General features: G+C 35.3%; 1 protein-coding gene across 1 annotated transcript in view; it reads left to right on the forward strand.

Annotated features, from left to right (window-relative positions):
• LOC137620466 (solute carrier family 35 member F2-like) overlaps positions 1–16,511 on the forward strand; it is a 111,197-nt gene that overhangs the window by 70,550 nt on the left and 24,136 nt on the right. Inside the window, 1 exon segment of the mRNA XM_068350623.1 lies at positions 5,155–5,315. Coding sequence (XP_068206724.1) covers positions 5,155–5,315 — 161 coding nt within the window.

The raw sequence follows: 16,511 nt of genomic DNA on the forward strand, positions 1-16,511 counted from the left end.
TGAAACGAGAGTAGGAAAAGCATCTGGTATGGATGGTGTGAAAGCTGAGATGTTGAAGGAAGGGGGTGTGACTGTAATTGAATGGTTAGTGAGATTGTTTAATGTGTGTTTTGTGTTGTCAATGGTACCAGTAGATTGGGTCTGTGCATGTATTGTACCACTATATAAGGGTAAGGGAGATGTGCATGAGTGTTGTAATTCAAGAGGTATTAGTTTGTTGAGTGTAGTTGGAAAAGTGTATGGTAGAGTACTGATTAATAGGATTAAGGATAAAACAGAGAATGCATTCTGGGAAGTACAGGGTGGTTTTAGAAGAGGTAGGGGTTGTATGAATCAGATTTTTACAGTTAGGCAGATATGCGAGAAATATTTAGCAAAAGGTAAGGAGGTGTATGTTGCGTTTATGGATCTGGAGAAAGCATATGATAGAGTTGATAGGGAAGCAATGTGGAATGTGATGAGGTTATATGGAGTTGGTGGAAGGTTGTTGCAAGCAGTGAAAAGTTTCTACAAAGGTAGTAAAGCATGTGTTAGAATAGGAAATGAAGTGAGCGATTGGTTTCCGGTGAGAGTGGGGCTGAGACAGGGATGTGTGATGTCGCCGTGGTTGTTTAACTTGTATGTTGATGGAGTGGTGAGAGAGGTGAATGCTCGAGTGCTTGGACGAGGATTAAAACTGGTAGACGAGAATAATCATGAATGGGAGGTAAATCAGTTGTTGTTTGCGGATGATACTGTACTGGTAGCAGACACAGAAGAGAAGCTTGACCGACTAGTGACAGAATTTGGAAGGGTGTGTGAGAGAAGGAAGTTGAGAGTTAATGTGGGTAAGAGTAAGGTTATGAGATGTACGAGAAGGGAAGGTGGTGCAAGGTTGAATGTCATGTTGAATGGAGAGTTACTTGAGGAGGTGGATCAGTTTAAGTACTTGGGGTCTGTTGTTGCAGCAAATGGTGGAGTGGAAGCAGATGTACGTCAGAGAGTGAATGAAGGTTGCAAAGTGTTGGGGGCAGTTAAGGGAGTTGTAAAAAATAGAGGGTTGGGCATGAATGTAAAGAGAGTCCTATATGAGAAAGTGATTGTACCAACTGTGATGTATGGATCGGAGTTGTGGGGAATGAAAGTGATGGAGAGACTGAAATTGAATGTGTTTGAGATGAAGTGTCTGAGGAGTATGGCTGGTGTATCTCGAGTAGATAGGGTCAGGAACGAGGTGGTGAGGGTGAGAACGGGTGTAAGAAATGAGTTAGCGGCTAGAGTGGATATGAATGTGTTGAGGTGGTTTGGCCATGTTGAGAGAATGGAGAATGGCTGTCTGCTAAAGAAGGTGATGAATGCAAGAGTTGATGGGAGAAGTACAAGAGGAAGGCCAAGGTTTGGGTGGATGGATGGTGTGAAGAAAGCTCTGGGTGATAGGAGGATAGATGTGAGAGAGGCAAGAGAGCGTGCTAGAAATAGGAATGAATGGCGAGCGATTGTGACGCAGTTCCGGTAGGCCCTGCTGCTTCCTCCGGTGCCTTAGATGACCGCGGAGGTAGCAGCAGTAGGGGACTCAGCAGTATGAAGCTTCATCTGTGGTGGAAATGTGGGAGGTTGGGCTGTGGCACCCTAGCAGTACCAGCTGAACTCGGCTGAGTCCCTGGTTAGGCTGGAGGAACATAGAGAGTAGAGGTCCCCTTTTTTGTTTTGTTCTTGTTGATGTCGGCTACCCCCCAAAATTGGGGGAAGTGCCTTTGGTATATGGATGGATGGGTGTTTTGTGTTATTAATGGTACAAATAGATTGGGGTTGTGCGTGTATTCTACCACTATACAAGGGTAAGGGAGATGTGCATGAGTGTTGTAATTCAAGGGGTATTAGTTTGTCGAGTGTAGTTGGAAAAGTGTATGGTAGAGTACTGATTAATAGGATTAAGTATAAAACAGAGAATGCAATCTTAGAAGTACAGGGTGGTTTTAGAAGAGGTAGGGGTTGTATGAATCAGATTTTTACAGTTAGGCAGATATGCGAGAAATATTTAGCAAAAGGTAAGGATGTGTATGTTGCGTTTATGGATCTGGAGAAAGCGTATGATAGAGTTGATAGGGAAGCAATGTGGAATGTGATGAGGTTATATGGAGTTGGTGGAAGGTTGTTGAAAGCAGTGAAAAGTTTCTACAAAGGTAGTAAAGCATGTGTTTGAATAGGAAATGAAGTGAGCGATTGGTTTCCGGTGAGAGGGGCTGAGACAGGGATGTGTGATGTCGCCGTGGTTGTTTAACTTGTATGTTGATGGAGTGGTGAGAGAGGTGAATGCTCGAGTGGTTGGACAAGGATTGAAACTGGTTGACGAGAATGACCATGAATGGGAGGTAAATCAGTTGTTGTTTGCAGATGATACTGTACTGGTTGCAGACACGGAAGAGAAGCTTGGCCGATTAGTGACAGAATTTTGAAGGGCGTGTGAGAGAAGGAAAGTTGAGAGTTAATGTGGGTAAGAGTAAGGTTATGAGATGTACGAGAAGGGAAAGTGGTGCAAGGTTGAATGTCATGTTGAATGGAGAGTTACTTGAGGAGGTGGATCAGTTTAAGTACTTGGGGTCTATTGTTGCAGCAAATGGTGGAGTGGAAGCAGATGTACGTCAGAGAGTGTATGAAGGATGCAAGGTGTTGGGGACAGTTAAGGGAGTAGTAAAAATAGAGGGTTGGGCATGAATGGAAAGAGAGTTCTGTATGCGAAAGTGATTGTACCAACTGTGATGTATGGATCGGAGATGTGGGGAATGAAAGTGACGGAGAGACAGAAATTGAATGTGTTTGAGATGAAGTGTCTAAGGATTATGGCTGGTGTATCTCGAGTAGATAGGGTTAGGAACGAAGTAGTGAGGGTGAGAACGGGTGTAAAAAAGGAATTAGCAGCTAGAGTGGATATGAATGTGTTGAGGTAGTTTGGCCATGTTGAAAATGGAAAATGGCTGTCTACTAAAGAAGGTCATGAATACTAGAGTTGATGGAAGAAGTACAAGAGGAAGGCCAAGGTTTGGGTGGATGGATGAAGTGAAGGAAGCTCTGGGTGATAGGAGGATAGATGTGAGAGAGGCAAAAGAGCGTGCTAGAAATAGGAATGAATGGCGAGCGATTGTGACGCAGTTCCGGTAGGCCCTGCTGCTTCCTCCGGTGCCTTGGATGACCGCGGAGGTAGCAACAGTAGGGGATTCAGCATTATGAAGCTTCATCTGTGGTGGATAATGTGAGAGGGTGGGCTGTGGCACCCTAGCAGTACCAGCCAAACTCGGTTGAGTCCCTTGTCAGGCTGGGAGGAACATAGAGAGGAGACGTCCCCTTTTTTGTTTTATTTGTTTGATGTCGGCTACATCCCAAAATTGGGGGAAGTGCCTTGGTATATGGATGTATTCTGGCCACAAATGGAATGATTCACTTATACGTGGCCTCGGCTATCAGTGTGTTTAAGAAGGTTGCCATGCAAAACCAGCCTCTCAGACAGCTAATAGAGTAGGTGATTCATCCCAGCCCATGTGCTACATCTAACCACATGGAAACTGTCTACCTTATTCTCAAAAAAAAATTCTTGTCCCTTTATATTGTGTTTAATATGGTCTTTTCTAAAGTATTGAAAGACCTCCAGTAATTAGGTCTATTTTCAGGGGGTAGTTTTGCAGCATTCAAAAGGTTTGAGTTTTGAACCTTTAGAAAATCTCTTGATTTAAGATCTCACGGCTAATATTTTTCTTTTGCGTTGACTCCAGCTAATAAAAATATGTGAAGTAAAAGCACTATCTTCTATGGCAGGCTTTGTGGAATATGAGATGATGATATCTCTCTAGCCTACTTTTAGACATAGATTATTTTAGAACTAAGATTTTATAACAATTCTTTAAAATCCCTACATTGGAAAACGATTTGAGCATTACAGTACATCAGGAAATAGATTTCTTTGTCCAGTATGAGCTGTTGAGTATTATTTTGACAAAATTATGAACATTAGAGGTAGTGTTCCTAATGAGTTTTTTTTTGTGGGATTAGAATTCCAAATTGTCGTCTGTCCCTAAATAGTCTTTCGTTTTTATTAAAAATTTGGTCATGGAAGTTCACAAAGAGTTAATCCAAGCCTAATGAAAGCCTTAAAAGTTAGTGTTCATATTAGAAGTGCAGCTACATCCCTTAATTTTGCAGAAAACTTTTAGATAAGGCTTTAGCTTCAGCTCAATGGCTTACTAAGTTTATCTTCGCTAAACGTCATCTTAAAGAATCATGGTTTGTTTATCAAGATTGCTGCATTTTTGTAGTGGCTGATGGCAATGTGGTCTAATTATTTTTTTAATAAGAGTTCAGTGTTATGGTACTGTACATGGTGTTGGGGTTATAGGTAACTAGGAAACAATCTGGATTCCCATACTGTATTTCAAAATGTATTTTCAGATGGTTTATGACCAATAATTTAGACATTAGTCTTGAATATTAGATGCAGTATTTTTACTCAGAAATTATAAAGGTCCTGTCTCTTTCCTTCACTGGCAACCCACCTCTATTAGTGTGGGAGTCAGCCATATGAGCATCAGATGAGGTTTATAGAAATAAACGGAATTTTAGCAATAAGATTTGTAATGTCTATACTCTCCTGATACTCATATACATGCCCACCTTACTCACCACTGACTTTGGTGTCAAGTGGAAAGAGAATAGTTTCAACTTCGAGACTGAAAACACAAGGGATCTGTGGCTTGGACAAGCCATCAGTGGATAATATTAAGTGCTAGATTATCTCCTAACTTTATCTACTGTAACTTTACTAGAGGCTTAAGAGAATTGAAAGTAAAGAAAATGGGAAATTTTTCTGTTTTACAGGTAAATGTTTATAAAACTGAGCATCCAGAAAAGAAGCAGTTTAAATATCAAGTGACTATAGAAATAACAAATTTCAATATTAAAATGGTCTGGAAGATGATCAAATTGTGGAACTTAAATGTCTAGATTCAGAAATAGTTGAAATACATTATGTAGACAATAGAGAAATGGTTGCTATAAAATTCATAGCCTGTTGGAGTGTTGACATTTTTACTGGAGTTGATATAGCTATTTTGTTAGTTGCTACCTGTCTATTTTATTACATGTGGTCTATTATATCCTATTACTAATCATTTTCATTCTTTTCAGGTACAACAGGTGTGGGACCCCCACCAACAGAATATCCTAGTACTCCACCATCACCACCTCAACAGTTTAGATCTTTACCTCGCCCTTCCCGACGTGAGCAGTACCCTATTGGAAGTCAAGGTGGTGGCCAGAGGTCGGCTACTCTCCACCGCCCAGCGCGGGTACGTTTCCAACTTGAGTAAGGGTCGCCTCGCTTCTTGTTCGCTTTTTTACAGGTGTGGAGTTTAGAAACTGTCAAATTTTATTGTAACATGTTAGAATAGATTAGAAAAGTTCTAGAAAGCCTAAACAAAGCTGATCTGAGTACAATTTAGACCTCATAGAGATCTGATATTGTATTCAGTGTATTTTTTTAGCTTCCTGTTTTTTTGGGGGGGGGATACTGGCTGTACCATTTATCAGATTATTCATTTGTAATTCTCTTTAAAGTATTTGCTCCATATGTATGATGACCAAATTCTGAAGTCCACATCTGTATCAGCTTTGCTTAATGTCGAGTGCACAATGACTTTTACCTGCATCTAGCTAATGTTTGCTTGTTTTGCATAAGGGCCACATATAGCTTTTTTGTATAAGGATGGTAAGAAGCTTTGTGCATTCGTCTCTTCATATAGAAGTATCGTAATCTTGCCATTCCTAAGCAGAAAAGAGATATCAAGCAGAATCTTCTTGGACTAGCATTATTGAAAATGGTATGGTGTAGATGTTGTGAGATCTAAAATCTTGAACAATTAATAGAAAATTACAAGGAATAGTAAGATTTGTTTTACATTTGAATGTGCTTGTAATGTCTGGATTAGTCTCAGAAGTCAGGCTTTGCCAGAAACTTTTTTTTATAATTGAGAGTCCTTTTTTTTTTTTTAGGTATTTTTAGAGAATTTGAGTTAACTAATGATTATATATAGCTTAGGTACTTAGGCCGATTTAACCTCTTAGCATTGGAAACCAGTGCCTCCGATATCCATAGATAGTGTAGTATTGTAGTGTACATATATAAATTAGACTTTAATGGAAAAAGTTAGTCTTTTACAATGATTTTATACACAAACACTGCCACAAGAGAACAAGGTAGACAAAATATGAAACGGTTATGCTTTATCGTAATACAGTTTACAGAAATATCAACGTCATATCTGAATGGGAGATCAAATATTTAAGCATAGAATTTAGTATGCTTACTAAGTGAGCTCATTATGTAAAGTCTTGTCGCAGTGAGATTATCAAGTGAAGTCCTGTCACAGCTATGAAATTAAGCATTTTTCTATTTATTATGACAGATCAGATACGTGTTGAAAGCCTGCATGCGTAACTATAACATTGGGTCGTAGCATTCATTCAAGAACAGTACATTAATGCTATTTGGTGCTTTCTTGTCTTGGCACACTTTAGTGAAATAATTTAACCCTTTTACCCTGAGGCTATTTGGAACTTTCCACCCCTTAACCCCCAGGCGTTTTTTTTTTTTCAAGCACATTTTGCAATATATATTTTTTAAATTACTCTAACAGCCTTAATTTTCGTTATAGGGAGGCCAGGTTGGTCTCATTCTTTTGAAAAATGCCTGAAGTTTCTCATAAAGTTATCAAAAATATGCAAAATAATGTAAATAGTAGTTTTTTGCAAGGACGTACCAGTACGTCCATGGGGGTAAAGGGATGAGTTTTGTGAAACACACCAGTACGTCCATTGGGGGTAAAAGGGTTAATGCCATCTGACTGCAGAGGAAAATGCTTCTGTGACATTGATACGGAGATTTGTGCTAGGTTTAACTAATGTACTTGACAAGGAAACTAAATCTTGTTAAAGATGGGATAATATTTTAATATAGATTTCTAAATATCAATTAATTCAATATCATTAACTACAGTACTGTATATAGCTTCAGTATCCTGATGAACTGGTATCACTGTTTTGATAAATCGCTCGTTTGCGACAAATGTCGTCATAACTCAAAAATAGCTATTTTTCAGGAGAGCCATTTTAATCAATTAAAACACTCTCATATTAATGTATGTCGTTAGGACATTTAGCGCCTCAAGCGATCAATTTTTTAGCTACAATTATGACACTTTTGCCAAAAGAATCAGAATTTGAAGATGAATATGTCTATATGGATAACTCAAGAATACATTTTTTTGAGTTATGACGTTGTCGCAAGCGAGCGAAATGAATGATTGGCAGGTAGTACAGTAAGTACATAGGCTTTTGTACAGTACAATGTACTGTATACGATATACATTATAGTCAGTCAGACTGCATATGGATGGAGAAAAATTAACGCGTTTTTGGAATTTTATCAAAAACAGTACTATACGTTGCAAAGCTAATATAAGCTAATGTAATTAATTTTATTCAGATGACGTACCAAAATGGAAATAAATATTTAGAGGTTTTTAATTAGAATTTGAATATACTAAGAGAATGTTCAGGCAACTCACAACTACTACAACATCCAGTAATGTATTGCCAGAATATTTGGTGTAATTTATTTTTCTTTCAAAGGTAATACAGTTCAGTATATTTTACAAGTGATATTTGCATCCTTTTGAATTTCATGTTACTTTTTGTTCGTAACTGCCAGTTTTGTCTATACTGTCTTATTGATAATTAGATTCATCTCTGGTAAATTAATTTTGCAATTAACTTTCAGCTATTTATCTTCCATAACATGGCTTATTGTCACTGATCAACTAAAAGCAAGGATATATAAAACGACTTTTTAAATATTTTTTCTTAAAGTGTAATACAGCGTATTTTATGGTCAATGATTTACAATTTTCAGGTTTTGATATTTCGATTGCAGTCATTTATAGTTAATCACTAAATTTCAAAAGTTCATACATCAAAATAATCCTTAAAACTTTCGTCGAGCATCTAAAATACTGGGGTTCAGTACTCCCGTTTCATGAAGTGTCTTTATTCATGAGATTCACAACTCTATAGAAATCCAATATTTTCTTAATCTTCCATAATATTTAAAGACACCCTTTCTATCTGTCTGAGAGTGCAAATTTGGTTTAAATTTCATCCTAAAGATTTTTTCAAACTTTTAAGGAGCATTGAAAGGTTTAATGTTTGTTTATTAACTTGAAAAATTCCTATATTGCCCTTGGGACAATACCCAGTAGGTTTAGTATGTCACACTGTAGATTGTAGTCTTTACAGGTTTCTTATAGCATCCTATTTAGTCTATAGTCTCACTTCTTTTGCATTTTTTCCCGGGAACATTTACTTCGTTAATAATCCAGTAGAAGTGGGGATATCATTTAGATACTTTACTGCACAAAACGAGTAGGTGGTGATCGTATGGTAGGCACCAGTGGGTTTCCATTTACAGTGAGTCTTATTTAGTACACTGAGAACACCACTAAATTATCTTGGCATATGTTGAGTGGGAATTCTGGTATACTGTATTGCTTTCTGTGTTTTATTTTGGTGAAATATAAATTATAAGGTTTGTAATCTTTTATATTAATCGTATGATTGTGTGAATGATGTCCTTAGTTTATGAAAAGGTTTAGTGCCAATCTCTTCCCTTAGTATTGAGTCTTATCTTGACTGGTCAATTAGTAATTAAATAAACTGGGATCCAGTCAAAACTGCATTTCATAACATATTCTTTCAGTAAAAAGTTCAAGTTATCTACCGAGTCTTTAACCTAGATTCAGTTTGACTTGCCTAAAGCAGATCGTTTGGAAAGTGTTATTCTTGTCAACATCAGTTGCTAGCAGTGAAATGAAACTATAAAATAGATTACTGTTGAGCTTCTGTAATATTTTTGTAACTAAGCAGATTCTAAGACTCGCTACTAAGTCTATCTGTCTATCATCCTGATGGATTTAATTTAGAGAAATAAGAATATAAGTGAAATATAGATAGTTTCAAGTTTTGTAATTTGCAAGGCAATGTTCACAGTTTTATTTGCGATGAAGGAAGAAGTGATAAAAGAGATATGACTTGTAAAATTCATCTTTCATAAGGGTAATTTATCTTAACCCTTTTACCCCCAGGCTATTTGGAAATTTCCAACCCTTAACCCCCAAGGGGTTATTTTTTCCCTAGCACATTTTGCAGTATATTTTTTTTCAAATTGCTCTAACAGCCCTAATTTTTGTCATAGAGAGGTCAGGTTGGTCTCATTCTTTTGGAAAATGCCTGAATTTTCTCAAAAAATTATCAAAAATATGAAAAAAAGAATTTTTATAGCATTTTTTTGCAAGGACGTACCGGTACGTCCATGGGGGTAAAGGGATGAGTTTTGTGAAATGTACCAGTACGTCCTTTGGGGGTAAAAGGGTTAACGTGTAAGAATTTTAGGCAGAAAATAGATAAATTCTTTAATAAAAAGGTATGCAGTGCAAATCACATATCTAGAGATTCATAGGGCACTCTCAAAGGATTCAATCTTATAATTTATAAGCGTGAAAGGGTGCTGCAATGAGTGTATGTAGTAGTCAACACCAATTTTCTACTATAGATGAAAGTTGGAGGGAGGAAAAGTCAAAGCAGTTGTATATAGAAGGTCTGCTACTTAGAAATTTAATTGGTTCCTAAAAGCTGTTTGTAAATCAAATTCTGTTGCACATTTGCCTCTTGTAGGCATAACCTGAATCACATGCTTATGATATCCAGCCGCAAAAGTCAGAAAATAGTCGGGTTTTATATGAAATAGATATCAGGTTATTACAAATATCCTTTTGCTTACTGTGTTAAATGATATAATATTGTTTAATTACACTATTTCTTTATCTTATTTGTTATTTTCAGTGAGATTTCTGTTTGTATTTGAATGTTTGCAACTTGTATCTGAATGTTTGTAACTTGAGGACCTTCTGTATCGACTGTAGGTAGGAACACATTATAAGTAAAAGGCGGAAAGCAATGCATCCGAGAATTCAAGGGATGATGCCAAAAAATTTTGTCTTTAGTGCCATCTTGTATTTGCCAGCACTTTAAATGATGGTCAGAGCAGATATTGCAGTTAACCCTTTTAGCCCCAGGCTATTTGGAACTTTCCAACCCTTAACCCCCAGGCTTTTTTTATTTTTCAAGCACATTTTGCAATATATATTTTTTAAATTGCTCTAACAGCCTTAATTTCCGTCATAGAGAGGTCAGGTTGGTCTCATTCTTTTGGAAAATGCCTGAAGTTTTTCATAAAGTTATCAAAAATATGCAAAAAAAAATGTAAATAGCAGTGTTTTACAAGGACGTACCAGTACGTCCATGGGGGTAAAGGGATGAGTTTTGTGAAACGTACCAGTACGTCCATTGAGGATAAAAGGGTTAATAAAGCTGAGATAGAACTAAAAGGAAATGCTGTATCTCGTATCATCAAAATAGACGACCACAGAAACCAGTGTGTGAGGACAATACTAAATTCAAAAGACTGTCAGCAGCCTAGGTAGACTAATTAATTTGTTTTAACCCATTTGAAATCCTAGAAACAGTTCAGGCTTAAGAAGAAGAAATTACTATTAGTAAAGTTTATGGATAAGGCGTTGGTAAATGTTTCGAATAGGAAGAAAAAATTTCAAAGTTAAAGTATAAGGCATCACCTTACAAATTACTAGTGTGCGCAAAAATAATTAATGAATTAAGGTATTTGAAAAATACTAAACCTAAAGATCGTAAAATCAATCACATTGTGGGGTCATATAGCTCATTCTATATATCTAATAAAACTTGAAGAAGAAGTATCCAGAAATTCACTGCATACAAATGATACCAGTACTATAAGTGCATATTCTTTGTTGATAAATACTCAATTTAGGCATGTGAACACTTCAAGAAATAAACCAAATTTAAATCCAGTCTTATACATCGTGATTGATCTCAGAATACAAAGTTAATATAAAAAACTAAAAACAATTACTGAAATCCTCAAGTTGTGTAATTCAAAGTAACCGACCACCCTCGCTTAAATTCTGTAATTGTATTATTCAGTGGAATGTACTTCATCTTTGAACCATTTTATATCATAGTTTTCCTTTATATACCAGTAATGTTCTAATTGTTTCATGATGTGTTCATCATGACACAGTGAATAGAAGTTCAAATAAACAACTCGTTTTGCAATTAGTGTCATTAAAGCTTATTCTTTATTCTATATACAGTACAATATTTTGTATAGGTAATCAATTCGTAATAGTCCCCTCATCACAAGATTTCTCTAGATAACGGACTGTGTCTTCTATCAGGCAAACTTGGGTATGGTAAAATGCAGTAGAATTTATCAATTCTGGACTTTTGGTGGTTGGGGTGTTTGTCAGTTAACTAAATGTGCTATCAGAGTTTTCATCTTAAACTAGGGGAGGTGTCTTCTTTTACCAGACTATTATTTTTTTTTTTTCTTAAGCAGCAGTTGAATATTGTGAAGAATTGAAATGTTAAATACTAATTATATATTTGTGTGAAAAGCATATTAAGCACATTTTTCATGTATGTACTGTGTACATAATGATGTTTGTCCTAACATATAAGATTACTGTATAGAAAACGGCACATCCTAACTACAGATCCACAAACTGATCTTCAGAATATGAACGTGTACTCGGAGATTGCAAAGTTAAAACCAAGTACAATTTATTATGTAGAGAAGAATATGAACAGCTAAATGAACAGATTGTGGCAATCTAGTCACAAGGTCAATAAAATGTGAATGTTAAGAGTAGAAGTTGCAGGAGATAGCTGTCACAAAGGACATGAGAGAAATACACAGGATTTAGTAGCCCTCGTGTCCCCTTTACTCGAGCGCACTGTTTAGTAGCATCACCTACTTTCTTGCTTCAGTCATGCACGGCTAAATGGCGCTCACTTTTGTCTCTCCTCTACAGGTCAATTTTGATAAGTATTTTACCATACCCAAGTTTGCCTGATAGTAGACACTATCCGTTATCTAGAGAAATCAGGTAATGAGGGGTACAGTATATCGATACAAAATTCCCCTTGACTTATCTAAAATGACCTGTATGCGCGGTGATGACCGTTGGTGGGTGTTTAGCCGTGAATAACTGAAGAAAGATGCAATGGAATGCTAGATAGCTGTGTGTATGGGTAAAAGTAATGATCGGGACTGTATAATGCTGTGTACTGGTTTTTTATGTCCTTGCGATAGGTGATTATCATGCATTTTTTTGATGTCTTTGCATTCTGTGAATGCGGTCAGATTTGTAATCTGCTTGTGGATCTCTAGTTTGGCATGTGCTGTGTCTGCTGTAATCTTTTGTGTTGGGCTAAATATAGTTCAAGAACAGCACATGAAAATGTAGTTCATAATTTCATACATAAGTTATAGATTAGTATTTTACAGTTTTCTTTTTGAACTGTTTATCTGGTGCTTCTGAATGGTCTGGTGTCAGAAAATACCTATCCTAGTCCAGGTTTGAAAATGCGGATAAAACATTTATTTCTAATGGGCACTTCAACACTCCAAAGAGTCCTTTATTGAAAGATCCTACTCATCAATGGTGTTTAAAGACACAAGAAGCTGTGCAAACATGTACCAACATTGGTGTATTTGTTATGTTTTGAGTAGTAACCAGGTGTTAATGTAATTTCTCCTAATTGAGGATAAACAGCTGATGATAATAGAGATGATTAATTGAATGATGAAAACTAGGATGTGGTTGTACTATGCGACAAAGTTGTGAATTGATTGTGATAGGTATAAACTTAGAACAGTGCAAAAAGTGAATGTAGTTACATCATTTGCCAATATAATCTTTTACATTTACCAGAGCCAAGTCATATGATAAAAAGAAACTCCCAGAAGAGTTTCTGAATTGTCACCATATCTTTTGACTTAGGGAAAGAAAATCTTACACTGATATTAGGGCTAGAACATAAGAAACATAAAAAGACAGTGAATGGCAACTAACATATTCCACTTTTGAATTGATAGAACTAGTATTTATTGTAATTTTATAGTCGCCCTTCTTTATCAGAGTGCTAAACATAAATGATATTGCACACTTGTTCTTTCAACATAGTCTAGTTTGACTCCCAGTTTTTTCTCAAGTTAGTGTATACTCAACTGAAGCTTGAATTTTTTTTTTCTCAAGTTAGTGTATACTCAACTGAAGCTTGAATTTTTTTTTTTCTCAAGTTAGTGTATACTCAACTGAAGCTTGAATTTTTTTTTTCTCAAGTTAGTGTATACTCAACTGAAGCTTGAATTTTTTTTTCTCAAGTTAGTTTATACTTAACTAAAGCTTGAATTTTTAAAAAATCAAATATGTTGCTCACATGCTCGTAAGACTGAAGGAAAGGGAAGGATTTAAAATAAAAATGATTCCAAAGTTATAAAATGATTTCCTGTACATTACTGTAATTAACATATCAAAAAATAATTTTCTTTATATGCGTAGCAATTCTTATGTGAACTTAATTAAGTTGTTTCTAAGTAAATTTTATACTTTTCCGTGTAAGATGTTTATAAAAGTTCTGACATGAAAACCTTGCTTTTGAGTTCATCATTAGTAAAACTAATTTTTGTTAGTTTTAAGTGCTTTAGTCTGGCTTTGGTATTTTAAATACTTTGCAGTACTTTGCTTTGGTTCCATAAGTATTAAAATAAATCCTTACTAAAATTGCAAACATAGGAACACAATTTGTTTTCAAACTCTTTTTATATGGTTATATGATTAAAACTTAATGGCTATACACACACTCATACATTAATGGCTATACACACTGTTACAGTAAACACTACAGTATATTTGTTATTAAGTACAATGCATGCATAACTTAAGGGAACAGTTACATCATTAACTAATCAAGGTATTTGACATTGCTGGAGTGGCTTATTTAAGAAGTAACAACTGTATCATTAGAGAACATTTTTATTTTTTAACACTTTGATGAATTATGATTGTTAAAAGGGTATAACTTTTAACATTTCGATGTGTGTCATTTAAGTGAATTTCTTCATGTATTTCCCTACAAAAGGGGATTAGGAATCTACAGGTATTATTATTAATAGTATGAGCACTTTATTTTGTTAACTAAATTAACCTCATTATCACCACTTGCTTAAATCTATCATGAAATGATGAGCTTCATTGTCATATGATTTTTTTGACTTTTTGAACTTCACTGTACTGTTTATTCATGTAGTAATTCCCACATATCTATACGTCTTCTAGAGTACCTTTTAGTAATACATAGGTGATGACTTTTCTGCAAAACAAGTAGTAGTTGAGTGACAGCTGCTGTTTTTGTTCAACATTAGGAGCAATATATATAATTTTGCCTATTAAAATATTTCCATGTTTTGATAATTATTGTGTATGACTAAAATGTATTAGCAGAGTAACTGGAAGATAACAGTAGATGTATCAGTTTTTTTGTACTTGGAAGTTTTAGCTTGACCAAGAAAGACAAAAGTATGGAGGAATGATTTGAGGGTAAGAAAAAGAATTAGTTTATTGGAATTAGTTCCATGGTATGTTAGGAAGCTGCACAAACTGTAATAGCAAGAACTGCCTTAACTGTACATTTTATATTAAAATATTGTGGTAGAAAAAGAAAGCTACAAAGTCTGCAATAATGAGAGGAATATAATCTTAAATTAGATTTTAGATAATGAAGTCTCTCTGAAAGGAGTTGGCCAAGGGTAATGGTTTATAAAAACTTTCACAGACATGAAACCACATTCGTACATAAGGTTTTTAAAATGTAAAAAGCTAACAGGACACCGCAGCATTAAATGGAAGCCCTTAAATATACCTTACTGGTACACTTATATGCTCCTAATTACCATAAACATTATGCATCACATTTATAACGAAGCTTTCTTTTATATTATTTTAGTTACGCCCAATAAGTCAACTTTAACTTTTTAATCCAATTGGCATTAGTTATCTGTTAACTTATTCCATCAATTTGCAAGATGAAATAGTTTATCTAGCCATAGGTGTTTCAGATTATTATCAAGTAATAACACAAAGTATTATCAAGTAATAACACAAAGTATGAAGAAGTGAACTGTGTAGATTATGGAGTAGTTATAATGAATGCAGTCTTTATGAGAGAACGAGCACTTGTCCCTGCACAAGTTCGTAATTTGAGAAGATTATTTTATATTGTCTTCAGTTCCCATCATTAAGATTAAACAGGTTGAAGTTTTTTTTTATTTCAGAAAAGGTCCATTTGATAATCTAAATATAAATGAGCAAATGTTGAAATAGGGAGTTTCAGGCATGTGTAAAGAAATTTAGTTAACCTGTTACTATTTATTGCTCGGGGATTCGTGTCACCGCTAAAAGAAAGTCATCACCTATTCCTTTTCCTTGTAGAGCACTGCACAGTATCTGTTTAACAATAGTGACTCTTCCTTTCACATAAAAGCCCTGCACAGTAATACTGTTTAAAAATGACGTCTAATAAATTATATAGAGATCTCGCACAGTTGGTTTCTTTACATGACATAGGTACTCACTGGGGTTCGTTCTGGCTAAGAAAGACTTCATTCCTTGCTATATAAAATATCCATTGTCTTTTCAGCATGAAATTAAACATTTTAGGCTCTCATTTCTGTGCATTAAACAAACCAATCAAAATGTTGAATGCTTTTAAAGTTTAAAAACAATTTAAAACCATGTTAAAATCATTACTTGATTTATTCACGTTTGATGTGCTAGTTAATGTTGACATTGTTGTAATAATGTTTTTTTATAGTGGTGTTCAGACTCCCGTGGGAAAGTATTTGTATTTAATTGTACTATCTAGAGGTTAATTGAAACACTATGGATTTGAATGAACACCTAACACCTTGAAAATGTTTCTTCAGGATCTATTAAGGCACCTTGGAAATATTCTGGCCAATCTCATTCCAATATGGATATCTTTTGTACTACTAATCCGAGTTACAGCTATTTAGCTGAACATTCCTCTGAAATTATCATCTGTGTTATATTGCTATTGATAAAAAATCACTTGGGACATACACCAATTTTAGATTAACTTTTTTTAAATTTAAACTATTGTATTTCCCTATTTCCTACTTGATATTTTTGTCTGATTTTCAGGATGAGTGGTTTTAGTTTAGAAATAGAGGTTGGTTGGTTAGGTGACTTCTCTCATTTGCCCCTTCAGTCTAGGTTACAGTCATGATTGGATATGTTATTTTTCTGTTTTCAGCAGGTTTTTTTTATTTGTGACCCCTAAGGTCAGGTACGTCCTTTTGCCTCTAATTGTTAATGCCTTTGAACTAGCTCCATTTTAGTTTGTGCAAAGGGCTTGTTTCTACTTTTTATGTTTCTACTCTGAGCTGGTAAGGTCTGGCTCATGAGAGGACAGGCATTACTGATGCAACCTGTCTCCTAGCATTTTGTGATCTGTTGATTAACCACCTG

The sequence above is a fragment of the Palaemon carinicauda genome, chromosome 27, assembly GCF_036898095.1.
Source record: "Palaemon carinicauda isolate YSFRI2023 chromosome 27, ASM3689809v2, whole genome shotgun sequence".
NCBI classification, from domain to species: Eukaryota; Metazoa; Arthropoda; class Malacostraca; order Decapoda; family Palaemonidae; genus Palaemon; species Palaemon carinicauda.